This window comes from Pieris napi, chromosome 5 (genome assembly GCF_905475465.1).
Source record: "Pieris napi chromosome 5, ilPieNapi1.2, whole genome shotgun sequence".
In the NCBI taxonomy this organism is placed as follows: Eukaryota; Metazoa; Arthropoda; class Insecta; order Lepidoptera; family Pieridae; genus Pieris; species Pieris napi.
The window spans coordinates 13,360,493-13,386,804 of NC_062238.1; the positions used below are offsets into that span (position 1 = coordinate 13,360,493).

The following is a 26,312-nucleotide window of genomic DNA, read 5'->3' on the forward strand; positions in this document are numbered from 1 at the left end:
CGTTTAATATTTTCCTATCGTTCATTGTGCTATCTATTATTTCTTTAATAGAAACAGCACGAGGTTGGGCAATCTCTACAATATGACAAATGTGATTGTCTTCCAATTTTATCAGGAATTTCTCCGCATTTTTGCTTATTTGTTGTCTCGAAAATGAGTCGGCGATATTGGTTTTCCCTGGTAGGTAAACTATTTTATAGTCGTACGATTGTAAGCGCATAACCCATCTCTCTATCCCTGCACATGGTTTAGATTTAGGACCAAATATTACCTCCAACGGCTTGTGACCTCTTATAAGTTCAAATCTTTTACAATAAAGGAATATGTGGAAATGTTCCACCGAGAATTAACGCTTCTTTTTCTGTCTGGTAATAGCGGCGTTCACAGTCAGTCAGAGTTTTGTGGCCATATGCAATAATCCTGGGCTCACCTTTGGAATTAGTTTGAACTAAAACTCCACCTAAATCCACAGAACTAGCATCTGCTATGACAATCGTACGATCGCTAACATTGTAATACCCTAAGTTAGGAATATTTGTCATGATTTCCTTCAACGACTTAAAATACCCCTTTTGTTCTGGTCCCCAGTTTTCGGTTACATGATATGCCAAACATGAGTCTCTTGTATCTTAATAAGCCTTTACTGGTTATAAAGGTGGTTGTTTCTTGAAGCAGGATCTATTTCAAGTTGGTGAAATGCGTCTTTAATATCCAATATTGTAAATACTTTTGCATTTTTCATTTTAGGTAGCAACTTGTCCATCGTCGGCAATGGGTAATTTTCTCGTACAATGGCTCTATTTCCTTTCAGCACCGGCACTACAGGGGACACCCATTTAGTAGAACCCACTATCGGCTCTATAATATTATCCCTATGTTCAAGTTCTTCTTCCTGTCAAAACGACCTTTCTTTTGTTCATGTCTATATTATTATAATATTTCCACTTTCCGCTTCAACGTCTGTTTCGTTCGGCAGTATTGTCTGAAATGCCCCATAAGACCACACTTTAGGCATTCTTTATTCCTTGCTGGGCATTTTGCATCATTTCCAGCATGTCTAGGTTTACCACATCTACCGAATCCATCCAGGTACAAAACTCTTTAATTTATCAAAGTTCCTTTTAAATTTACTATCCATCCTGTTTACTTCTTGATTCTCATTTGATTTCAGTGGGTTTTTAAACTCGTCTAATTGTTTATTAACAACTTCAAGAGTATTTGCTTCGGTGATTACTTGCTCTAATGTAATTTCATCCCCAATCTGTGATATCGTTTTTCTCAGTTCGGGTAGAAAACATTGTTTCGTTATTTGGTCGATAATGTTTTCATCTCTGTCGGCAAACCGACATTTATCAGCTTGTTTTCCCAGTCTCACCACAAATTTCAAATTTTTCGTGAGGTTCTTGTTTAAGGAGCCTAAATATATGTCTCTCGTATACGTTGTTCTGTTTTGGTGCAAAGTAGGCATCAAGTTTAGATATTGCTACTTCAAACACGTCTTTGCCGTCAGTTGGTTCGACATTAGCTCCAGGAATGTTGTAAAACACTTCCTGTAAGTCTAGCCCGCCGAAATGTAGAAGAGAGGCCCTTTTCTTTACGTCTTCGTCAATGTTAGACGCTTCGAGGTAAATGAATAGTGCTCGTTTCCATCGCTCCCATCGTGCACCCATTGAGGTAGATTTACCGTTACAGTCGAACTTTTCCAGTGAAAGGAGTGACATCTTTGGGGCGACCAGGAATTATCAATTTAATGATTCAGATATCTATGTATCTCAGATGCTTCCATCTTGTATGAATTTAATGATCGGATTATATTTTTATCCGCATAAATCTACTTAAGCTGTTCATACCAACAAACGTATAAATTGAATTATCAGATTTTTAATCTGCTAAGTTAGTACCCACTAACGTACAATAATAATTTTATTGTAAAGCTTTTATTTTATTTATTGTTATCAATTTAATGATCAGAATTTAATCTGCTTTTATTTTTATTTACTGATATCAACTTAATGATCAGACTTTTAATCTGCTTTTATTTTTATTTACTGGTATCAATTTAATGATCAGATCTTTAATCTGCTTTTGTTTTTATTTACTGGTATCAATTTAATGATCAGACTTTTAATCTGCTTTTGTTTTTATTTACTGGTATCAATTTAATGATCAGACTTTTAATCTGCTTTTGTTTTTATTTACTGGTAACAATTTAATGATCAGACTTTTAATCTGCTTTTATTTTTATTTACTGGTATCAATTTAATGATCAGACTTTTAGTCTGCTTTTATTTTATTTTACTGGTATCAATTTAATGATCAGACTTTTAGTCTGCTTTTATTTTTATTTACTGGCATCAATTTAATGATCAGCCTTGTAGTCTGCTTTTATTTTTTATTTACAAGTATCAATTTAATGATCAGACTTTTAGTCTGCTTTTATTTTTATTTACAAGTATCAATTTAATGATCAGACTTTTAGTCTGCTTTTATTTTGATTTACAGGTATCAATTTAATGATCAGACTTTTAGTCTGCTTTTATTTTTATTTACTGGTATCAATTTAATGATCAGACTTTTAGTCTGCTTTTATTTTTATTTACGGGTATCAATTTAATGATCAGACTTTTAGTCTGCTTTTATTTTGATTTACAGGTATCAATTTAATGATCAGACTTTTAGTCTGCTTTTATTTTTATTTACAGGTATCAATTTAATGATCAGACTTTTAGTCTGCTTTTATTTTTATTTACAGATATCAATTTAATGATCAGACTTTTAGTCTGCTTTTATTTTGATTTACAGGTATCAATTTAATGATCAGTTGGGTTCCAACTGCTTTGAGTAGATACTCCCTTTTGTTTTACAGTATGAATCACAACCACATAGTTTTAATTAATTTAGTCAACCAGATCCAATTTAGGGTCTTTGTTAAATCTGTGTTAGTTAGGTAGACAGGTACCAACCGATTTAACGGTCAACGGTTGTAAATAAACCTTGCTATTATTTTTATTATTATTATTTTTGTAGACAAATAGAAACATCACTAAACACAAGCATAATCTTAGTATATATAAATTACTGGTCACATGGTCCGCTATGGACTCCTAAACTACCGAACCGATATCAATCAAATTTGCACACCGTGTGCAGTTTGATCTAACTTAAAAGATGGGATACATCTCAATTTATACCCGCAATATTATTTTATTGCAAAATATTTGTTTCTTATTTAATAGTCACCATTCTAACAGATGGTGCTGTGTTAAAAGTACCAACGTTTCATATAATTCTTTCAACGTTTCTACAATTTAATGGCATAACCACCATAAAGCATGGTGGTCCCCATGACTGGTGTTCTCCTACCGTTTCCCTTGAATAGTTTACTACTTTGTAATTTAACAAAAACCTTAGCCACAGCAACGCTTGGCCGGTCTACTAGTACAATATATTTCTATCACTATGTAAACAATCGTACATTCAATGTAGGTACCCGTAGTTTAGCTTAGCTAAACCTATAGGTAATTATTTGTTTATATCCTTAGCTCAGTAATTGCAGAGGTTTGTTGCTTACTGTTTAAATGTATGTACGACAATATTAAATATTGCAATACAAGCAAAACATTTATGAAATATGAAAACAATAAGTACCTAAGTTCTGTTCATATTTCCCGTCAATAATAAAATTATCTACATTCGTTCAGAAGTCAAGATGCAACTGTTTCAATAGCCAATGATTAAAACAACCGGGTCATAGTAAATTATTGGCAAGTACTCTGGGAATGACGTCACTTGTTTAGTGCACCGTATCTTTCCCTTTTTTTTTTTTTTACTTATCTGTACTCACTTTTTTCCTCGTCGCCACATGTAATGTCCTGCTTCTTGGAGTGTTTTACGGCTCACCAACACCACAACACTTGTACAAAACGTCCTACACACAACCGCTCCGTTCGGCTGTCGGATTACGACTGACAGTCTGACAAGTGACGTAGGCGCATGAGACAACCAAGTAACACTTTATTTAGTCAATACACTACAGTGGTCAATCGCCGCTTCTCTCTTGCATAAAAATGGACTATGTTGCAGCCCAGTCATCACCTGATATTGTTAATCTTTTTTCATATAATTTTCGTCTGTATATACTTGTGATGAATTGAGTCCAGGTGATATTGGCAATGTTCATGGTCTAATGTCCCTTAGCTTTAGTGAAGATGAAATATCTAAGGAAATACAACGACTAGATACTAATAAAGGAGCCGGGCCAGACTAGATTCCTGCTATCTTTGTAAAGCGATGTAGGTTTGTGTTTTCTTTGCCCCTAAGTAATTATAATGTATACTATAATAGATCTTCTAGAATCTTAAAGATTGTTTTTTTCCTGAATTTTTTTATGTAAAAGGTAAAATTACCGTCCTATTTTTATTTTATCTCCAAAAGTATTGACGGCTCTATCACTGATAAGCAGCCTGGTTAAAGATGAGGGGCCGTTCAACGACCGAAACATGTCACGAATTAGATGGTGGGCCTGAGATTGATCCAATATATACTGACTTTAGCAATGCCTTTGACAAAGTCACTGACGCGACACTGATTCAGAAGCTGTGTGGTTATGGAATTGGAGAAAACTTACTGAACTGGTTTAAGTTATTTCTTCGTAATAGGCCTCAGTCACTAGTTATTGGAGGTGCTGAGATTACTCTACATTGCGCGATGTGGTGTTCTCCAAGGATACTATTGGGACCGTTACGCTTCTTAATATTTGTAAACGACATTATTAATCATATAAAGCACTTTAAATTTTCTCATAGGCATCCGTACCATCAGAAACTTAAGAGATTTAATATCATAATAAAAATAATAATAAAAACTTTATTTATGACAAAAGGGTTTGTGACAGAATTCATATATCGCTAGTCCCCACACTAGGGAGGCCCTGTGTTGTGGGTAACTAGAAAACAATTATAACGTGGTACATGTTTAAATTAGTTAAAAAAAGAAGATAATGAAAAATAATAATAATAGTTATAAATTTATAGAACCTAACTTATAGAATTAGCATACGAAAATAATTTAAAAGTTCAGAGCTAAACTAAAAGTAAATTTGATAAAACAACACCTTTCAAACCTAAGTCAAGAGAATCTAAACATCCTACCGGTAATAACAGCGAAAGTAAAGAACATTTAATGTAACTAAATTCGAAAAATTGTCAGTACAGGAAAAGTACAGCAGGGTTTTTGAAGGCATAACTTGCAGTTCGAAAGAAATACTACTTTTTTACTCCTTAGTCAAAAACAGTAATTAATTAAATTGGAAAATGAAACGAAATAGAAAGAGAAGCAAAATCCAATGATTACTAAACAAATTAAATTATATTTTAGGAACGACAGACAAAAACTGAGACTAATCTCAGTGTATGTTTAAATTGGATCCCAAATATAAAATCCAATAGAGGATATAAAATAACAAAAGGGCCGAATATTGTCTCGACGGCGACGGATTTCTATAAACAACTATACTCCGCCCAAAATGTTAAGGAGAAACGACACTAGACGAAGGAGAAGAGATACCTAATGTATTACCAAGGGAGGTAGAAAGGACTATCGAGACTCTTAAGAAGGACAAAGCGCGAGGTCCAGATGAGGTCACCAAAGCGTTTAATAGGTCTAAAGGAAATTTTGGTACCTACCGTGATAGTCTGATCGTAATCAAATTTGTTCTGGTAACAATGAACAAAGTGGACGATAAAACTTTTACATAAAAAGGTGACAAGACTGACATCAACGGGCCCCAGAAGTAGATACAAAGTATTCGTTAAAATAATACTGCGTAGAGCACGCCGGTTTAATAAAGTTTTTTCTTTCTTTCTTTCTCAAAGTATAGAGAAATTGCCCTTCGCAACGTCCTTCCTTCGGCATATCATATATATTAATATATTATTTTGTTTGACCGATAGCTAGACGTTAGCGAACGGCTGAAGCGACAGGAGGCAGGCGGCAGCATGCAGCGGCTGTACGATTCGGAGGGCGGGAAACCCGTACTCCACGACACGGCGCTTCAACTCGCCATTACTCTCAGTAAGGATGACGGGAAGCCACAGGTTAGTTTTTACGGTTCCTCGTGGATTATGATGCAGTGTACATTTCGCGAATTTCCGGTAGCATTTTCAGAAAAAAACCGTTCTAGTATAACTTCGTCGGTCTCTTCTTTCACACCGTTTCCTAGTCATGCTTCGCGTCCTTTTATTTGAAGAATATATATCGTGTCCCCCACCTCGCAGTGCGCCGTGGCCGGCGGCGTGGTTGGCGGGCTGCACGTGACGGCGAGTCGCGAACAGTACGAGCAGCTGCTCGACACCGTGCGCTGGATAGCCGCCGACGCCCCCGACCGCCCCGACGAAGCTGCCGCCGACCGTGTACGAGAGGTGCGTATTTCTAGACATAACTCGTTCGCCGTCGCCGGTCGCTTCCTAAACTGACGATAAAACGATCGAACCCGTAGACGAGCACGCTGTCGGAGCCGTCGGTGCCGACGCTGCGCCTGGACCCCGCGGTTCGCGCCGCCGTGCTCGCCGTCCCGCCCCCCGCGGCCGCCCCTTCGCCGGTCGCCTCGCACGCTCCGTACACCGGTGAGTTGCAGACGTGTGAGAAGTCGCAGAGCGTACGCGGTCGCTTCGCGACGGCGACTACGACTCATACGTTCCGCTGGTCGTTCGCAGTGACGTTCGAGCTGTCGACGTTCATCGTGGAGCTCCGAGCCGATCTGGGTGCGGGGGAGCGCAGTCTGGTGGCGCTCACGTTCCGGGAGTTCCTGCTGCGTCACGAGCGCCTACACCCGCACGAAACCGCCTTGCAGGTTAGCTATGACTCGGTTGGTATGAAGCGGTTTGTTTTATCAGGCTAACCGTCGGCGTCGTCGACAGGTGTCTCTCTACTCGATAACTATGGAAGATCTGACGAAGGAACCGGATTCTCGGCACCGAACGCTAATGGAGTCCCACTCTCCGCCGATGCCGCCCAAAGCCGTGTTCGTGTCGAAGTCGTGCCCGGATTTTTCGTGTCACCTGGCTTCGGCCGCCTCCGCTCTACCTCGACTCCGGCCCGAAAGGCCGGTCAGGACGCCTTCCTTGCCTTCCGGCTTCAGTGTAGCGGACAAAATGACTAAAAAGGAGGTAAGCAGACAGCGAAGGAAAACATATCTGTGTTCCGTTACTTACACACAGAACATAAAATATACTTTTAAGTATATTTTATGTTCTGTGTAAATATACTAAATAACTTTTCAGCACTTGCAGCAGAAACAAGACAGCAAATGCGGTCCGACTCCCCCGTGTTCGCCCGTGGAGGGCGTGCGGGGCGTGGGTGGCGGGACAGATGAGGCCGAGGGGGAGAGAGGGGACGACAATCTGGTGTGGGTGTCCATACACACCCGGGATCCGCAACATCCGCTCTTCGACAGCCAATTCGATAAGGCAAGCTCGTTTTAGACACGGGATACGGGCACCCTATGTGATAACCTAACCGTCTCTTATCTCTTATTCGACAGGTTTCGAGACTGACGAAAGTGGAATTCAATTGCCTCAAGTTGGTTCTCAGCATCGACAGCTGGGTGGCTGTCCTAGACTTTTTCGGCGTAAACGAGGCCGAACGGGAGACTTCCGAGGTAGACGACAATGGAAAAGGTACGTCTAATAGTCCAGGCTAGCGGTTCATCAACGATTGGACCGTCGATAATTTGCTTAAGCGACTCGTGTTGATACAAGACGTGGGCGACGACGCCGGCGACAAGGCGGCGGCGGCCGAGGCCGAGGGCGGGGTGTCGGAGACGGAGATCCGCGTGCGCTCCCTGTCGGTGGTGGTGGTGGGGGCGCGGGGCGACGCCTGTCGCGCCTTGGTGTCGCGCGTGGCGGCGCAGGTGCGAGCGCACCGGGCGCCCGCCGAGCGGCACGTGCGGGCCTCGCTCGGCGCTCTGCTGGTCTCGGACTTGGCACCGCGGGCTCCCCTCTGGCGAGATCGCCTCCGCACGAGGGCCGAGAGCGCGCTGACTCTGCACTATCACCGGTGAGAAGCCGTTCGTGTTTTATGATTTGATTCGTGGGCCGAAATTTAGAAGCGTCCGTTTTTCAGGTTGAGTTCCGAAGGAGCCGGCGCGACCGGGTACGACACGAGTCTCGAGCTCGAGATGGGTCCGTTGACGTACGTCCACACGCGCCGCTTCGTGTCCGAGTTGCAGGCGTTTGCGCGCGATTTCAGTCTCTTGCGACACGTCATCGTTCAGGCGCGGCGAAAGGTCGGTTGTCGCTCGAGAACATATTTGCGAGCGAGACGTCGGTCACTCGAATAACGAAAAGCTTTCCGCGAAGGTGTCCAGCGTCGCCCGCGACGCCTCCCGGTTCCAGCGCATGTCGCTAAAGGTGCGCTGCGAGTCCCCGGTGATCGTCGTGCCGGTGTCGGGGCGAAGCCGCTCGGCGCTGGTGGCCGAGCTCCGTTCGCTGCACGTCGACAATCGCTTCGCCCGCGCCGGAGACCCGGACACGGTCAGCGTCGTGCTAGACCCCGCCAGACGTGAGTGTGCCCGCCGATTCGCTTCGAGTCGACTCTAGTCGTCGCATATGACGAATGTTCGCCCACAGCGGAACGAGAGCTGCTAGACGTGCGCGGTATCCGCTTGGAGGGCGTGTCGGTGTGGTGCGCCGAGGGGGGGGCGGGCCGGGGCGGGCGGATGCGTCGCTGCGGCCCGCCGCTGCTGCCGGCGCCGACGGGACTAGTCCTGCAGATGGAGACCAACTGTGACGACACGCACAACGGTGAGGTCGCGCTTCGCTAAAGAGAGAGAGAGAGAGAGAGAGACGAGAGCGCTCGTAACGATCGGTTAAACTGTTCGCAGTGGCCGACGTGACGATCCACGGCACTCTGACGACGTTACAAGTGTCGCTCGACGCGGCGCAGTACCGGCTGATACGCGGCGTGCTCGCCTACAACTTGGGCGAAGCCTGCTCGGAGCTGGCGGCCGTCCCGGAGCCGGCGCCGCGACCGCCGCGAGGTGGGTCTAGGCGAGATCGCGAGCGAATCGGACATCTCTGCGGACCGCGGTGACCGAAGGCTTGTTTGCAGGCGCCCGACGCACTTGGTCGCTGCGCTTGGAGTTGCAGAACGTGCAGGTGGAGCTGCGTCGGCCTTCGGCGCCGCCCTTGGCCTGCGTGCATTTCATCCGCTCGCGGCTGTTGCTCGACACCTACTCCGACACCAGTCAGGACGTAGACCTCGTGTCGCAGGTTCTCAACCCTTCTAGCGATACTTACGACGTAAAATTTCAGTGCACATTCTTAGCTCTTATTTTAATTTCTACATTACATTGAAACGGCCCGTGATTACAAATATGAATTAAAAAAATGGGACAATGTGCATATGCAAAGAGTTAGTTTAGTTGTAAAGCTCGATCCGTGTAATAAATAGGTAAACGCGTGCCCGACAGGAAATCCTGGTGAGCGACAGCCGCTACGGCAGCGAGCCGGCCAACCGGAGAGGCAACGTCTTCAGCCGCATCGTGCAGCCGCAGCCCGACCATCCGCACACCGTCCAGGCCGAGCTGCACGCCAGGTGGGGCCTCTCTAGTCGAAACCCATATCGATCCTAAATACCATTTCTCCTTTCATTCAGAAAATTTTGCTTTTTTAATTCGGTTTTATACGTGCTTTGAAATGCCCAGTAAATAGCTTTCCCCGAGAAAGAAAGTCGTAAAACCAAAATATATATATTTTTTGGAAAAATAAAAGAACGACGATTTAAACATTATTGTTATGTGTTCAGTGTAAATAGTTAAAAAAATACTAAATGTACATTACAGCAATTTATCTAATTAGACTGAAGAGCAAAAGCGATTTACATAATTATGGACGATAGTAAGCGCACATTACGAAGGTAATTTTGACGAATGTCACTCTCTTTTCGCGGAAATATTGGGGAGACAGATATATAATTGCCACTCTTATTTGTTTTTAAAGTGCCGCATTAACTTTTATGATTATATTTTATATATAAACTATACTCTGATTTTTTATTCCGTAGAATTCTGACAGCTACAATTTTTTGACATGTCAGTGATGGCAAACCTTTTGGGCCGGGCACATTTTTCAATTTCAATACGAGTCTGAGTCTGTACATACATTTTATTTGTTAGTTAATGTGTCCATTTTATTAAGTGCAGTGCTCCACATTAAAAGTGGTTTTACGGCGAGTGATAATCACGTCCCTTTTCATCACAAACAGTAAAAAACGCACAAGTAAAGATAACATTTTATTTTTTTAACTGGAATTAGTAGGCAGTGATGCCAGCTAAAGAATATATTGTTCGTGATATTGAAATATTTGTTATTTTTGTATTAGGTCACTTGAGTAAGTAAATATTTAGATTTACCTTTTTGTAGGTAAAACATAAAAAATACGTAGCATTTTTTTTATTGACCTCAAATAAGTCAAATTTGTCCCTTTTTCGGTGGAGATCTTTTTTAGTAGCAACACTTAGAAATGTCAGAATTCTACGGAATTAAAAATCAGAGTATAAAACTACCTTTATTTTGCTATCGTTTCAGGAAAGTTAAATTAGGTAAATGAGTATTACTAACATGTACACAAAATAATTGTTGTAGCATAAACACATCCTTGTGTTTTTTTATAAAAATGTTTTGCAAATATTCTGAATAAATTACAGTTATAGTACATCACCCAAGGAAGTCAAAAATGAGAAAACATTAAAACAGTTCTAATAGTGCTTGACGATATTGTTTCCCGGGCAAACGAAATATTAACACAGGAAATGTCAAAAGATTGCATTTTCGCGCATGCCAAATGCAAAAAGATTTTTCAGATCACATAAAAACGTGCGCACACACACACTTACTCACCCCCACACACCATAACCAAAAAATTAATGCTACATTGTTTTCGTTAGTACTGTTACGAGCTAGGGGATCGGATAGAAAACGCCGTAGGCCTTCAAGGGTATATTTTCAATTAAATCTACGAGGAATTTCTTTACACTAAAAACGTAAACGGAAATTACGCACTGAAATTCACTGATTACAAACACAAAATACTGTCACTAATTACTTTAATTACACGCACTTCACACATTACTTTATCACTTCTCTTCACTATATTCGCACTTTATCTCTTCGGTGTTTATCACTTGAAATCGCATTCGAAACTGAACTAATTTGGTCGCGTTTTGGCTCGCTTATATATCCCTGGGAATAGTCTTGAACGATGTTCCAGAACTCTCTAGGCGGGAGCGCTACTGAGTAGCGATCGCACAATTCTAGAACGTGCGTACTCGCTATCTCTTTCGCACATTGCTCCGTCCTTGTCGTACGGCGTTCTAGAGTGCTCGGTCTAGCCTTAACTAGGGTAACATTCTGTAAATTACAATTTTCTAATATGTGATTGATCCTCTCCTGAAACTGTCAGAAATCACATTTCAGCTTGCTGAAAAGTTCTCTAAGTAGTGGAAAAATTGAGAAACATTGCAGTCCATCCGTCTTCGTAACAGTACATATTAATGTTCTTTGTCTATGTGGTGTAATAATTAAAAAAAAAGCTGTGAATTATCAATAAACTGTTAAATAAATAAAATAAACGTTTCAACAATTGTATCCAGGAAACGTCCAGATTCTTCTGCGTACACGATAATGGTAAACAACATGCGACTGATGGCGATCCTCGACTGGTGGGAGGCGGCCCACCAGTTCATCATGCAGCCACCGCCGCCGCCGGCGGATCCCGACCATCTGCACTTGTGAGTTTCTGCACCCACCTATCCGCAGATATAGCTTCGTCCGCCCAAACTGAATACGCTCTCTGTTTAAGCAGTGAAGAGTCTGAATTTGGTCCGGAGCTCGAAGGAACCGCTAACGCAGTCAAGCGCGCGACTCGCGAGATCCCCGAACAGATGGAACTCAAGCTGAACGTGACCGATTCACAGCTCGTGCTCGTCGAAGACGCCTCCGTCTGGGACACCAACGCCGTCATACTAAAGGTTACTGCTTATAGCGCTCGGATCTAGTAGTAGGGAAGCGGGTTCTCCGGGATTTAGTACAGCGTGGCAGATTAAAAAACAGGAAGATCTCTTGTACCCGGTTAAGTACCTCTACCAAATATGAGCCCCATATATATGGCCGCCCAGAGTGCTCTCTCGAGCGCGTCAGATTATAAGGTAGGGTAAAAAAGTGAAAAGTTGTGAACGTCAAAAAAGAAATATATACATTAAATTTTACATTTACTGCTAGTTCTCAAATCAAGGGCGTAGAACGGAAGAGAAGAACTGACAATAAATTCTCCGCCACTCTTTTTAATCGCCAAGTCTTTTGTTTTACACAACGTTGAGTTAATTACATGCTGAGAATTGTAACGTTAAGAAAGGGGAGGGCTGCAATGTAAAAGGATGACACGTTTGCCTTTACTCACCTTTCGCGTTCGTTGAATCCAGAGCACGACAGTGATAACGTACCGCGACGGCGACTCGGGACGGGGCGTGGTGTGCGAGGTGAGCGAGCTGGAGGTGTTCTCGTGCGTGCTGGGGATGGAAGACGAGACGGCGCTGGCCATCCTGGACCCTGCCGCGCTGCACCTGGCGCTGCACGACGACGCGGCGCTGCACGTTAGTGCTTTCACTTTGCTCGCATGGATTACGCGATATTAGTACAGCCGAAAAAACGCTTACGCCCGTGTCGACGATGTCGCTTTCTAACTAAAGCTGTCGTTTCCAGGTGGACGTGGGTACCGTCAACCTTCGGCTGTCCTACCACGACATGCGCATGTTCGCTGCGATGCTGCAATCGCTGCCGGCCCAGGCTAGATTGGCGCTATCGGGTGAGTCGCGCCTCGGAGCACCCGGGCGGATGTCGTATCGTAGCGGACGAGTGTCGGGCGGTACACGAACGTTTTCGAACGCAGATAAGACGGAGGCGGCCGTGTCGTCGGACGAGCCGGCCAACAGCGTGCACATGCGCGCGGGCACCTTGGTGGCGCCGCGCTGGCTGCGCTCGCGGTCACGCTCGCCGCCCGCGGCCGTGGAGCCCGAGCCGCAGAGATCGCTGCGGTCCCTACAGGTGACGGCCTTCTCCTCGCGGGTGGCGTCGTCTGTGCTCGTTCACGATTATGTCGATACGACTCTGTCTCCAGGTGACCGCCGACTGTGTGACTCTGTGCGTCATCGACGACTGCTTGGACTCGGACGTGCCGCTCCTCGAACTCTCTCTCGCCGATCTGCAGCTCGAACAAGTCGGTGCCCTCGTTTCGTACTTTGTGTGCAAGTTTCTACGACGCGCGAATAGCCTGCATTGCTTACGTACGTTTTGTTCAGGACTTGAGAGGTGTAGAAGAATCGTTCGAAGACCCTCTGCTGGTATCGACTCCGTCGAGCCCGACGAGCACGGCTCTAGTGGAGGTGCGGAGGCCGGCCGCGGGAGGGGGGAGGCTGAGGGCGCTGCTCACCCTCGACTACTACAACAGGATGCTCTCGGGCTGGGAGCCCGTGGTGGAGCCCTGGAGGTGAGCATCGGGCCCGCGGCCGACGCTCGTCGTTCACCCGGGCCCTACGACGCGATCGACTTCCAGGTTCGAGGGCCGCTGGGAGTACACGCTGTCGAGCGCGCTGTCTTTGCGGCGGCTGCAAGTGGAAGTTTCGTCCTCCGAGATCCTCGACACCAACGTCACTTCGGCGCTCATCGACCTGGCGCGGCTCGTGAGGACCAACTGGACCGCCGATTACTACGCTCCCCAGGTCGGTACGACATGTCTCGTCGCTTCGGCCCGACCCGACCGACGAGATATAACATTCCATCGTCGGCACAGGGCTCCGGACCGGCCGATCAATCGCCGAAGAGCAGCCCCGCCGGACATCGACGCCGGTCGCCGTTCGTGCCGTACGCCTTGCGCAACCTCACCGGCCTGCGGCTTTGGTTCACCACTCTCACCACCGCTTCGGACGAGTGAGCGCTCTTACCGATTTCCGTTTTGAAGGGAGGCCGTTGACGTTTGATCGGTGAATGTGTCGTATGCGATGCCAGGTTACGCGAGGGCGGCGAGACGGCTCCGTTTTCGGGACCGGACGACTCGTGGGTGAGCGTGCGCGCCGGGGACACGGAGCCCTTCTCGTTCGGTGCTCGACGGGGTCGCGCCCGGGGCGCTCCCGCGCCGGGCCCCGCGGGCCCTTCGACTCTCGCCCCGCTGCATCGCCTCGTCGTCAGAGTGGACGGCTGGTCGCCGCTGGACCCGGTGTGCGTCGACCGCGTCGGCGTCTTCTTCAGGCTCGTCACGCACAACGTGAGTAGTTAACGCTTTCTCCCGTCTGCGACACGTTAAGACCGGGCACCGTGCGGCGCTAACGGAAGTCGTCCTCGATAGAAATCCGGAGGCGAGGCGCGTCTGGTGCTGGAGGTGTCGTTGGAGGGGTCGGCCCGTAAGCTGGTGACGGTGCGTTCCGCGCTCTGTCTGCGCAACGACCTGCCGCATCCGGTCGACGTGCGTCTGCAGCACCCCGGTCCGCCCGCGCACGCACACGGTACGCCCGCTTTACGCCTCGGTAGACGTGTCGAATCGTCGGATTAGGTTAGCAGTGGCGATGTACCGCGGCGGGTAACAGTCCGGTCGGTGCAGAGCGGGGCCCGATGCGGCGTCTCGGCGGTGCGCGCCGCGTGCGCCGCCCTGCAGCGACGAGCCGCGCTCTGCCCCGCGGCTCTATCGCGCCCGCCGCCCGATCTGCCCGACTCGTCCGTTTTCCTCGGCTGCGGTACGACGCATCCGTCCACGACGCCGGTGACTCGACTCGGTCGCGTCGTCGAGACCGTTCTCGGTTTCACGATTGATGGTTCATCGCATCGTCTCAAAGTCGAGTGACCGGTTCGTCGTTCATTCGCATTACGTAACCTTCGACGATACATGAATCATCGCAAATAGAATAACTAATTCACGAGTAGAGAGCCACGTACGGTAGTTTCGTTTCACCTGTTCCGTTTTGAAACGTCTTCTTGTTGACGATTTCGGACGGTTTAAGGCGAGTGGGGCGCCTCGGGGTCCGGTCGCAATGCCCAAGTGGCGGCGGGCGGTTGGTGGGCGGCTCCGCTGAGCGAGCGCGACGGCGTGCTTTGGACGAGGCCGCTGGTGCGCTCCGTGCGGCCGCTCTCCCCCGCGCCCCTCGACTGGCGCGCCGCGTCCTCCAGCCCGGCCCTTCTTCACTACGAGTGCCGCGCGCCTCACGACTACGTCTACAGGTGCCATACGTCGCTTTCGCCGCTTTCGCTGTGTCTGCGTTACGTTTGACGACGTTTTTCCGCCGTAGGTTCTGCTGCGTGGTCGTCCGCGAGCGGTTCCCGGCGGAGCGGGGCGAGCCTCTGGCGGGACACACGCTGCGGCTGGTGCCGTCGCTTCGCGTCGAGAACCTGCTGCCCGTGGAGTTGCAGTACCGCGCCGGCTCGCTCGCCGGTACCCTGGCCGCCGGCATCACCGAACCCGCCCATCGGGTGAGCTTCGGTCGCTCGCGACCTCGGAGCGGCGCTCGGGAAGTATCGGTAACGTAATTAGAATCGATCGAACCGACTCTCGTACGTTTCAGGTCGACGTGGTAGAAGGCGTGGAAGTCGCCGTGAAGCTGGAAGGGTTCGGCTGGTCGTCGCCGCTGAGCGTGGGCGGCGGCGCGGACGGCTCCTTTTCTGCGAGACTCAAACTGCGAGACACGAAAGGCAGGAGACTCTATCTCAACGCACGCGTCACCGTGAAGAAGACCGACGGTGTTAAGGTGAGAGACTCCTTAGAGAGTATGAGTATTGGTTTTAGAAAGTCAAATTCTACATTATAACATTGATTTAAGAAAGTCGCTAAAACAGTTTCGTAGGCAAGATTTCAGATTCAGCATAATAACTAAGTAATCCCTTTCGAAAAAGGGCAAGTCATACAGCACTTTTACACACCATTGTTTATTGGGGCATTTTATAAATAAATCATTATGGATAAGTTATACCAAGATCTACTTAAAGTATAGGGGGATATTCAAAAATTAACGAACAACTACAAAAAGGACGGAGCAGATAGAAAAAGGAATTTCGAAGAAGAAAAAATGCAGTTAAGAATAGAAAGGAAGTTACAGGAAGGTCAGAAAGAGTAGTGATATCTTTCGTAAAAGGGGAAGATTGCGAAACGTTATCGTTCCGCACTATAGCAGGCTTACCGATACAGGATTTCGTAAAAGTACTATACAGCAAACTTATTCGGTTATGCAATCCTATCAAATATGAGTAATCAGAGGAAGAGAAAGAAAAGCACCATATCTAAAATTATACTTAAACTTCCTTTAAGCATACAAAGCAGAGACTATGTTTGGTATGTTCAGTTCCATTTACGTACAACATACAGTGTCGTAACTTTACATTATATATTGAGCGAAAGTTATTATTATACATACATTACAATGATAAAAGAGAAAATAACGGATGCATTAAAAATAAAAGACCAAATAGATTAAGAAATACAAATGTGCTATTTAAAAATTTAATATAAGTAGATAACTTAGCAATTGTTATTATTGGTGACAGATTATCTTAAATGGATTTGCTTTGCATGTATTCCGAGCGTCGTTTAATGTCGATAGAGATCTTTTTAGAGGAGCCTTACAACCGACGTTGGTCCTCACTGCCCGAACGTAAAAAATGACTGATGTGTTTCTCTTAAGAGGAAGTTCATTTGACTTAAAACGTTTGGAATTTAAAATTGTGTAAACAAAGATAATGCCAATCAGGCGGCGTCCATCGGAGTGATTGAAAGTTAAAGAAATCCAGTCTTTTTGCATTCTCGCATTTTTAGCTAATGTTATTACTTAAACGGCATCGATGTTAGGAGAAATGGCGGTTTATTCGTTCGATTCTGTCAACATGGACTGTACGAGCCGAGTCTGTACATTTTGCTCGCTCAGGCATCCTTAGTTTATAAGCTTAATTATTTCCTATGTAAGTACGTGCCAGAGCTCGTACATTCCAATCACCTACAAGCGTGATGTTTTTCTTATGTAAGTACGTGTCCTGGCTGTACAGTTTGATCACTTATAAGCATGACGATTTCCTAAATCGTTGTAGTCACGCCCCGAAAGTATAGCCCGACGCAGGCACTCTCTTCGACTGTTACAGCAGTCATTCGTATCATCGTAATTAACTATATCATGGGAGTTTCACCCCGGGAGCATAGCCAGACGTCGGCACTCTCTCTGTTTGTTAGATTACACTCATTATATAGCAATTAACATAATTATTATTTCGCTCATATTCTATTGTATTACGCGAGTGATAAATATAGAGTAAGTTAAAATTATTCTATTATTTCGAACCCCTGATGATCCAGGAACCGTACATGGACTGAATATTGAGGGAGACCAGAGAATTGAAAAGTATGATTTTAGGCTTTAATAGACCACAAGCCCATGAACAAAAAATACCTGTGAAATGACCCAACGTGAATTACGCTTAGAAGGCTGTTACTATATCTGAAAATAGCTCTGAGCACTATGCCGTCATTTCTGAGCGGTACATGTGAGTACGTGAGTGAATGGACTTTCTCAGGTACAATTGGGGAATTTCGACTAATTATTAATGTACGGCTTTGTTATAAGTGTATAGATGATTAAAAATAAATGTCGAAAAACATAGTGCCGTACTAAAGTGATGGTGCCGGAAGTCGGTGCAAATTTTTAATTCGACGACAGTTGCAGAAGCAATATAGGTCATTTATTACTGTACGGCATTTGTGTGATTCCTTTTGGACACATATACAGATACTTTACCCGTAAACGCCGTACATATTTCCAGCGGAGCGGTCGAAAGCCAAGGGTCGCAACATATGTCTGATTAGCATATAGGTGATGATGATATAGAACCACATAAAATTAAATGATCTTGAGAGTACTTCAAAAATAAATAACATTTTCCAGCATGCCGTACATTTTTTGTGGAACACATAGGTGTATGGGGTAAATTACTTCCCTCCGAAAAGAGTCATTTTCCGATGACTTTTATCTGTACGGCAATAACACAGGTTATTAATACTTTAGACAATCTTCAATAAAAGATAAATGCCGTACACTTTCGATAGTCCGCTAGTCTGTGAAATGGCAGATTATACCACCGCCTACCAATACAGGGCGTCCCAAAGTTATGGGATATGAAGGGAAAGTACCTTAAATATCGTAGATAGGGTATTTTACTAAAAGAAGACTTTATGTCATTTTTAAAAGTTAGTAATTCTGCATTCAAAGATTTTCTAAAAATTACTTGCTTCGTCTGGGAATCGAACCGACTTAAATGTAAAAAAAACACCTCTACTTTTATGATGCCAATCGAAAGAATGGCCAAAAACTAATAACTCTTCTTAAGTAACATAGTATTTTAAAAGAAAGGAACTGCGTGAATATATCTTTTTGATCAAATTAAAAACATTATCTATCGTATTCGGCCTAAAAAAATCCCCTACAAGTCTATTACTTTAGAAAAGTTATTAGGTTTTGGCCATTCTTTCGATTGGCATCATAAAAGTAGGGGTGTTTTTTTTTACATTTAAGCCGATTTCCAGACGAGGCAAGTAATTTTTTAATACAGTTGCTCAAAAAGTGGCATATTGCAGGGACGTATAGCGTTCGGGATGTGGGCTATTACACACTCGTGCTTTTTCTTTACCTTTTCCGAACTAGTGCGTTTTCTTTCCCAACTGTCAAGATAATGTCTATTAAAAAGAAAAAAACAACCACGAAGTTTTTACTAAAAAAAATCATAGAAGTTTTTATAATTCATGCAAATATTTCAAAAAAGAAGCTACTCATTTGTTTTAATATCAGATTTAATGATTTGATTCAATGAGTTTTAGGTTAGGTTTCATTTCATTTCATTAAATTTCATATCAATAAAAAAATTCTACTGAAGATTTGGCTGTATGGGCATAGTTCCCTTTGCCTACCCAGAATGGGTGAAGAAAAAAAAAATCTCTGCTCATATTCTTTTACAGTTGGCGCCATTTTCCAAAAATGTTCTTTGCTAGTTTAGTTGTTTGTTATATTATATATTAAAAATACATGAACAATCATACGAAATTAATAATAGTTTGTCTCAAACAGTAAATATGCAACCTAAAACTTCCCCAGTTAGTAAAAAAACTGTAATTTCGATGAATATGTGAATTATACCTTTTATAAGAAATAACTGATTAGTTAGTTGAGGTTATTGTGTTTTAATATTTTATTAAATTGCTTAATTTTTTCGCAACTGTATTAAAAATAGTCGTTCAGTACACGTGCGGAACCATCATTGCAACTTGTTCCGACTGTCAACCCTCACCTTCGGCTGCGCCTCGGCTCGGGTAGACATTTGTCGGAACTCTTTGCAATGACAAGCTTTCCGCACTCGTAATGAAATATACTATTTTCAAAATCTTTGAATGCAGAATTACTAACTTTTAAAAATAACATAAAGTCTTCTTTCAGTAAAATACCCCTATCTACGATATTAAAGGTACTTTTCCTTCATGTCCTATAACTTTGGGACGCCCTGTATTATATTTTTGTTAAAAATATTTTTCTTTTACCTCTCTCTGCTGGTATGATAAGGCTGTAAATATACTTTACAGCCTTATGGTAGTATACTCAGATACGTACAGTTATTAATTACCTTAAGGGACACCTCAAACGTCGTCGAAGTTTTTATCAGCTGTAAAGAATAATCTGGAGTAAAATGTACGGCATCTGGTTGTTTTTGTTTATTTATATTTGTTACATATAAAATAATCTTTGAAAATATTACTCCTCATATTACACTAGGAATATTTGAAAAATCATCTAAATTTCGGAAATTTCATATATTTTTTATCATAATATTTTTATTTGTTACCATTTATAATGAACGGCTATAAGGTACAACGGTAATATTTAGTAACATTATGTAAAAAAACAAGTTGCCGTACATTATTCTCTGATCTTACAGCAGTAAGAACTCGGTAAATCCTGAAATTTCGATAAATATTAATTTACACAAATATTAACTATAATTTTTGGACGGCATAATTATAAGACATTATTGTCCGTGTTAAATAATATTTTGAACATGTTGCCGTACATTTTACAATGACCTTAGGGTATATGGGTGTAGGGATAGGGTTCCGACCCTTGGCTTTCGACCGCTCCGCTGGAAATATGTACGGGTAAAGTATCTGTATATGTGTCCAAAAGGATGTATATGTGTGATTACACAAATGCCGTACAGTAATAAATGACCTATATTGCTTCTGCAACTGTCGTCGAATTAAAAATTTGCACCGACTTCCGGCACCATCACTTTAGTACGGCACTATGTTTTTCGACATTTATTTTTAATCATCTATACACTTATAACAAAGCCGTACATTAATAATTAGTCGAAATTCCCCAATTGTACCTGAGAAAGTCCATTCACTCACGTACTCACATGTACCGCTCAGAAATGACGGCATAGTGCTCAGAGCTATTTTCAGATATAGTAACAGCCTTCTAAGCGTAATTCACGTTGGGTCATTTCACAGGTATTTTTTGTTCATGGGCTTGTGGTCTATAACGGCGATTTTCTTAAAATTGAATTATATATTGTCATTTTTTATTTTGATACAGCTTGTGACATCTAACGCCAAAATTTTGTAATTACGGTTAATTATTAGGTGATATATTGGACGACCCACTAAAATAATGAACGAATCTCGCTATTCCGTGGACGTAGGTGTCGATATCGGCGGCTTACTGGCTGGTGAACCGTACGGGGCTACCTCTGGTGTTCCGGGCGGAAGGCGGCGGAACGGAGGCGGCGGGGCAGTTCGGCGAGCACGAGGTGGCGCGCATGGTGGCACCGTTGCCCTTCGCTTTCGCCGATGGAGACGGACCTACGCTCAGCGCGCGCCTCGGCACCGCCGTCGTAGCCAACCCCGAGGTGAGTTCATTCCGGCTCGAGTCCACCGGAACCCGAGCGAGACGGACGCTGACGGACTCGTCGCGTTCCAGTGGTGCTCTCCGTTCGGGCTGGGCCCGGGCGTCACGGTGAAGCGACTGGAGGGGCGCGGGGCTGGGGGCGAGGAACGCGCCTTCACCGTCGGCGTAAACGTGCGCGCCGCGCGAGGCCGCCATCGACGCACCGACGTCGTCACCTTCACGCCGCGCTACCAGATTCACAACAACACCTCGCGCACGCTGCAGTTTGCCCAGAAGTGCAGCGCGACCACGCTCGTGAGTAGTCGGTCCGTTTTACTTTTTAGACGCTTCGATTCGAAATACATAACGGCACTCGTCTCTTCGAAAGACCGACCCCGGCGCGGCGGCGACCCACGTCCTGGCGGTGGCGGGCTGCTGCCTGCCGTGGCACTGGGCGCGCTGGGACCGCTCGCCGTTGCTGTGCGCCAGGGTGCTGGCCGCGGCCACGCACGAGCCGCTCACCGCGTGGAGCGGAGGATTCAAGATAGACTCGCCGAGGAGCCTACACGTCGCGTGCAGGTAGCGATCGGCGAAGCGACCTCGAAATCTAACCGACGCCGACTCGTATCGCACTGACCGCACCGTCGCTTCGCAGGGAGAGCGGGGGCTCGTACCAAATAATGCGCGCCGAGGTGGTGCGACAGGGAGCGGCGCTACTCGTGGCCGTGTCGGACGCCGAGTGCGCGCCGCCGCCGCTGCGCATCGACAACTACTCGCCCGTGGCCATCATGTACCATCAGGTGGGGTGCGCCGAAGAGAGCGTGGTGCGGTCGGGCGGAAGGGCGCGCTGGGCGCTGCCCGAGCCGGAGGGCGAGCGGGGTGTGGCGCTGCGGGCGCCGGGCGGCCCTCGTCTCACGCTGCCGCTGGACGCGCTGCACTCCACGCACGCGCTGCTCTACCAGAACTTCATCTACGTGTCGTTCGCGGCCACCGCGCCCGCCGACGCCGCCCTGCCCGCCCGCGACGCCCCCGAGCTGGTGCTGGAGGTGCCGGTCGGCTCGACCCGCGTCCACCTCGCTCCCAAGCGCCACGGAGACAGGTGCGTCTCCGGTTATTCGACGAGTGAAGTTCGTCTCCGACTTTGAATCATTCTAAGGAGCCTTCGTTTCGTTTCTCGAAGGTCTCAACTGTGGCGCCGGGGTCCCAACGGGCAGCTGATCCACGAGGGCAGTTCGCCGCCGCAGCCCACGGACGCCCGACTGTCGGACGAGACCACCGTCTCGCCTCACGTTATGGTGATAAATCTCGCAGGTCACGAGTGAGTTGAAACGTTTTGTCGAAAGTCGCGTTAACGAGTCGCCGTGCAGGTGCTGGACATCGAGGGCGCGGCGCCTCGGCCGGGGCTCAATTCGGCGTTAGTGCTTCGACGGGCGGACGGACGGCGGGCGTCGACGCAGGCCTGGCGGCTGTTGCCCGACGGCCGCATGGCCTGCGCGCACCGAAACCTCTGCGTGCAGCCCGCGGGCGGACTCATGGCGCTCGCCCCGGGTACGCCGATGTCTGTTTGTCCAATGTCTACTTATATTTAACGAGTGAGAGATTTTTATTCGTCAGCTTTCGTCGTAGGTAGCCGCGTAGTCCTGGGGCTGAGCGGCGGACGAGAGGGCGCGGCCGTGTCGGGCGAGCAGCGCGTGCGCTGGCGCACCCTGAGGCCCGGCTCCGGCCGACTCAGCGTCACGCTAGCCGCGGACGGGCCCACTCGGCTCGTTCGCATCGTCGACACCGTCGCCACGGTAACGCTCCGTACTCCGCGTATAGAACTGGACGTTCGCGAACGTTCCTCGTCGATCCTAAAGCTCTCGATCGCCGGCAGGAACCGCCGCCGCCGATGGAGAGCCTCGCGGAAGAGGAGCGGGAGGAGCGGGGCGAGGCGGGGTCGGCGTGGGAGTGGGGCGTGAGCGTCCGCCTAGAGGGCGTCGGCGTCTCTCTGGTGTCGCGGGCCGAGTTGCTATACGCTCACTTCGCGGCCGTCCGCGCAGACTTCGGTCGCGACCGCGTCGCCTTCCGCGTCGCGCTCTCCGTGCACGACATGCAGTGGGATAACCAGGTGCCTCTAGGTTCCCGCCCGAGGTGGTGTCGGCTCCGGCCGTTCGGGACGGCGAGTGTTAATTCGGAATCGTTCTTCGGTTTAGCTGCCGGGGACGCCGAGCCCGGTGTTGCTCTACTGTCTGCCGGATCGCAACGAGAGCGGCGCGGCGCCCCTTCCCGCGCTGCACGCCGCCGTGGAGCTGCAGAGGGCGGCACCGGCCCGATACAACGCGCTTTACTTCACGCACTTGCTGGTCGCTCTCCGACCCATCGCCGTGCGACTTGAGGAGAGGTGACTCCCATTTTTCTTTGAAAGCGTTAACAATATACATACATATAAAACAATAGTCTGTATTTCAATAGCAAGCAAGAGGCTAAATAAAACTTCTATTTGTTTCTCTGTAAGTAAAGAATGCAATTTTATTTATCGAGTAGGTTACACACTGATACAATCCTTACAAGACTAACACAATCTTACCTGTAAATAAAGAAACGACAATAAAAGTTCATTGTTATCACCTCTCGATGTTAAGCTATAACTAAGTATTAAAATAATTTACAAATAAGATTAAAATGCAATTCAACAATCTCAGCATATTTGCCCTTTACATCTTTGACAATGTCAGCTAGCTTGACGTGACACGACGCGGCTCACTCACGAACTAGCAGTGCGCGCGAATATTCAAATTAAAGAGATCATTCTCTTTACATACATACGAGTACATATATTTCATCTCATCACCGGGTCCATTGGACGAACGTAAAAGAGGCCTGGCTCATTACTGGTTTATTTTTGTAGCCGATGTCATGTAAACGGGCTTAATAAATGATGTCGGCTCAAATAAATAATAATTAAAACGAATCATAACGAAGACCGCGTCGCAGGTTGATGCTACTGCTGTGGGAGTGGCTGCAGGTGTCGGACGGCGCCGAAGAGGAGGCCGCGGACGAGGCCGAGTGGGTGACGCCGGAGCACGCGCCGCTCCACGCCACGCGCTACTACTTCGCGCTCATCAAGCTGCTGCCCAGCCAGGTGAGTCTTCCGAAGTCTGTGCGGTGGCGCCGCGACGTCGACATCGACGATGACCTCGTTCGTCGTTCGTCTCAGATCCGCCTGTCGATGTTCACGGCCAACAAGCTGGAGAGCGGCGCGGCGAGCCTGAAGCGGCGCTTGGGGCTGACGCTGATCCGCTTCGAAGACGCGGCCGTGGAGTTGGAGCCGTTCCTGCGCGCGCACGCCTTCGACACGGCGCCGGCCCTGGCGGCGCAGGTGTCGCAGCACTTCAAAGACGTGAGTTCTCTCTTCCGGTTCTCTCGAAGCGGTCGCGACCGCGGGCGTTTCACCTTTACCTTTGCGTCCCTCTTCCCCCAGGAGCTAAAGTGGCAAGCCGCCAAGATCTTGGGTTCGGTGGATTTCCTGGGCAACCCGCTCGGCTTCGTCGCGGACGTCTCGGAGGGAGTTTCGGGTTTGCTGCTCGAAGGGAACGTGGCTGCGCTGCTTCAAAACCTCACCCACGGCATATCGAACTCCGCCGCGAAGGTCTCAGGTGACGAAAACGCTCACGGTTTAAGTCGTCCGGCGACGCGTTCGACGCTCGAGGTCACGATCCGATCCAATCTTCAGAGACGCTGGGCGACGGGCTGGAGCGCGTGGTCTGCGACGAGGCGCACGAGGAGACGCGCCGAAGGATCCGCTCCGGCGCCGCCGGCTCCAGGGTCGCCGCGGGCCTGCGCGGCCTCGGCCTCGGAATACTCGGTACGCACCCTCGGAGCTCCTCTCGTCGCGAGCGAGAGAGCGTCTCGACTCACGGCAATCTCACGTTTCGGCAGGCGGAATGACGTCGCTGGTGAAGCACACCTACGAGGGGGCGACGGCCGAGGGCCTGCCCGGGTTCATAGCCGGGGTGGGCAAGGGCATCGTCGGGACGGTGACGAAGCCGGTGATCGGCGTGCTCGACCTGGCCGCCGAGACCGCCGCCGCCGTCCGCGACTCGAGCCGACGCGGTCTGCGCGGGGGTCGCGGCGCCGGCGGCGAACGCGTGCGTCCGCCTCGGGCGCCGGCCGCCGCCCTGCTGCCGCGCTACGACGCCGAGGAGGCGCGCGCCGCCGCCACGCTGTACGCGCTCAACGGCCACGACCACTCGGAGCGGTTCCTGGCGCATCGCATCGTGCGCGACACGCCGCACGACATCCGCGCGCTACTCTCCGACTCCTACCTGCGGATATTCACCTGCAAGGGCTCCGCGCCGCAGATCGTCATGGAGACGCATCTCGGGTGAGACGCGACGCGCACTCGCGGGCGACTTCCGGGCGACGAGCGTTTCGACTGACGAGAGCTTTCCTTCGACAGAAATCTGGTGTCGTGCTCGGCGGTGACGGCGGAGGGCGGCCACTTCGTGGAGCTGGGCGTGCGCGGCGCGGCGGCCGAGGGGCTGCGCAGGCCTCGCGTGCAGTGCGACTCGCGCGCCGTGGCCCTCTGGCTGGCTCGCCACGCCGCACACGCGCGGCAGCTGCACCACGACCGCACGCACACGTTGGCGCCGCTCGACCTTTAGCTCTAATCTGACGCAGTCTGTCGTATCGTACGTTATGTGAGTGACCGTTCGAAGTCAAAAGCACAAAGGCCAAAACCACAGTCGTAATGAGTGAAGAAGTGAAAAAGAAAATATTGTCCAATCATATAAAGTAGAAACCAATCGACTCGCCGATGTTTAAATCGGGTAGATTCGCGGTCATTCAACTCACCATTAATAATTATTATATTTCCTCGATAACGGTGTAGGTTTAATATTTGTTTGTTCTCATTTTGTCCCAAACTCGATCTCGTCAATAAACAATAGACAATCGCTTTGACATAAAAATAGTCTTAAGACAATTTAGAAATGTTTCGCGTCGACTGAAATGGGGCGATTATCGCCAGTGATACGTTTAATGTTTAAGGTGAATTTGGTTCATCTGGGAAGCGAGAAGGAACTGCCGCCAAAAATTATTATATCTCTGCTACTACGGACGATATAGCAATAATTGAATAGTTATGATTTGTAAGATAATACAATATTATTACGTTAACGTGTATTTTATTTATATCTATCAATAATAAACTTGTATAATACCTCGTTTACCCGTTTAAAAAATGTGTAAAAAGAATTAGAGCGTGCAATGTTTTTAATATTGATAGGGTCACTTAATGTTTGTTAGGTTAGCTTTTTTTTTTTTTTTTTTTTTTTCTGCGGTTATTTGCAATCAGCCCCAAGGCTATGAGCAAATTTTT

General features: G+C 47.3%; 1 protein-coding gene across 1 annotated transcript in view; it reads left to right on the forward strand.

Annotated features, from left to right (window-relative positions):
• LOC125049357 (vacuolar protein sorting-associated protein 13D) overlaps window positions 1-26,110 on the forward strand; it is a 36,095-nt gene extending 9,985 nt beyond the window's left edge. The window contains exons 26-68 of the mRNA XM_047648575.1: window positions 5,952-6,095; window positions 6,276-6,419; window positions 6,497-6,623; window positions 6,714-6,850; window positions 6,918-7,166; window positions 7,281-7,466; window positions 7,541-7,676; window positions 7,758-8,055; window positions 8,122-8,284; window positions 8,358-8,559; window positions 8,628-8,801; window positions 8,882-9,037; window positions 9,109-9,269; window positions 9,470-9,594; window positions 11,651-11,788; window positions 11,863-12,028; window positions 12,479-12,649; window positions 12,759-12,861; window positions 12,946-13,100; window positions 13,174-13,272; window positions 13,355-13,542; window positions 13,609-13,774; window positions 13,846-13,982; window positions 14,061-14,316; window positions 14,398-14,554; window positions 15,047-15,263; window positions 15,332-15,512; window positions 15,605-15,787; window positions 20,769-20,975; window positions 21,047-21,268; window positions 21,342-21,532; window positions 21,609-22,052; window positions 22,134-22,248; window positions 22,321-22,501; window positions 22,580-22,746; window positions 22,827-23,060; window positions 23,146-23,333; window positions 23,927-24,074; window positions 24,150-24,332; window positions 24,414-24,588; window positions 24,666-24,797; window positions 24,872-25,316; window positions 25,392-26,110. Coding sequence (XP_047504531.1) covers window positions 5,952-6,095; window positions 6,276-6,419; window positions 6,497-6,623; window positions 6,714-6,850; window positions 6,918-7,166; window positions 7,281-7,466; window positions 7,541-7,676; window positions 7,758-8,055; window positions 8,122-8,284; window positions 8,358-8,559; window positions 8,628-8,801; window positions 8,882-9,037; window positions 9,109-9,269; window positions 9,470-9,594; window positions 11,651-11,788; window positions 11,863-12,028; window positions 12,479-12,649; window positions 12,759-12,861; window positions 12,946-13,100; window positions 13,174-13,272; window positions 13,355-13,542; window positions 13,609-13,774; window positions 13,846-13,982; window positions 14,061-14,316; window positions 14,398-14,554; window positions 15,047-15,263; window positions 15,332-15,512; window positions 15,605-15,787; window positions 20,769-20,975; window positions 21,047-21,268; window positions 21,342-21,532; window positions 21,609-22,052; window positions 22,134-22,248; window positions 22,321-22,501; window positions 22,580-22,746; window positions 22,827-23,060; window positions 23,146-23,333; window positions 23,927-24,074; window positions 24,150-24,332; window positions 24,414-24,588; window positions 24,666-24,797; window positions 24,872-25,316; window positions 25,392-25,596 — 7,956 coding nt within the window. The 3' untranslated portion in view covers window positions 25,597-26,110. The remainder of the gene's footprint in view (window positions 1-5,951; window positions 6,096-6,275; window positions 6,420-6,496; window positions 6,624-6,713; window positions 6,851-6,917; window positions 7,167-7,280; window positions 7,467-7,540; window positions 7,677-7,757; window positions 8,056-8,121; window positions 8,285-8,357; window positions 8,560-8,627; window positions 8,802-8,881; window positions 9,038-9,108; window positions 9,270-9,469; window positions 9,595-11,650; window positions 11,789-11,862; window positions 12,029-12,478; window positions 12,650-12,758; window positions 12,862-12,945; window positions 13,101-13,173; window positions 13,273-13,354; window positions 13,543-13,608; window positions 13,775-13,845; window positions 13,983-14,060; window positions 14,317-14,397; window positions 14,555-15,046; window positions 15,264-15,331; window positions 15,513-15,604; window positions 15,788-20,768; window positions 20,976-21,046; window positions 21,269-21,341; window positions 21,533-21,608; window positions 22,053-22,133; window positions 22,249-22,320; window positions 22,502-22,579; window positions 22,747-22,826; window positions 23,061-23,145; window positions 23,334-23,926; window positions 24,075-24,149; window positions 24,333-24,413; window positions 24,589-24,665; window positions 24,798-24,871; window positions 25,317-25,391) is intronic.
• The last annotated feature ends 202 nt before the right edge of the window (window positions 26,111-26,312 follow it).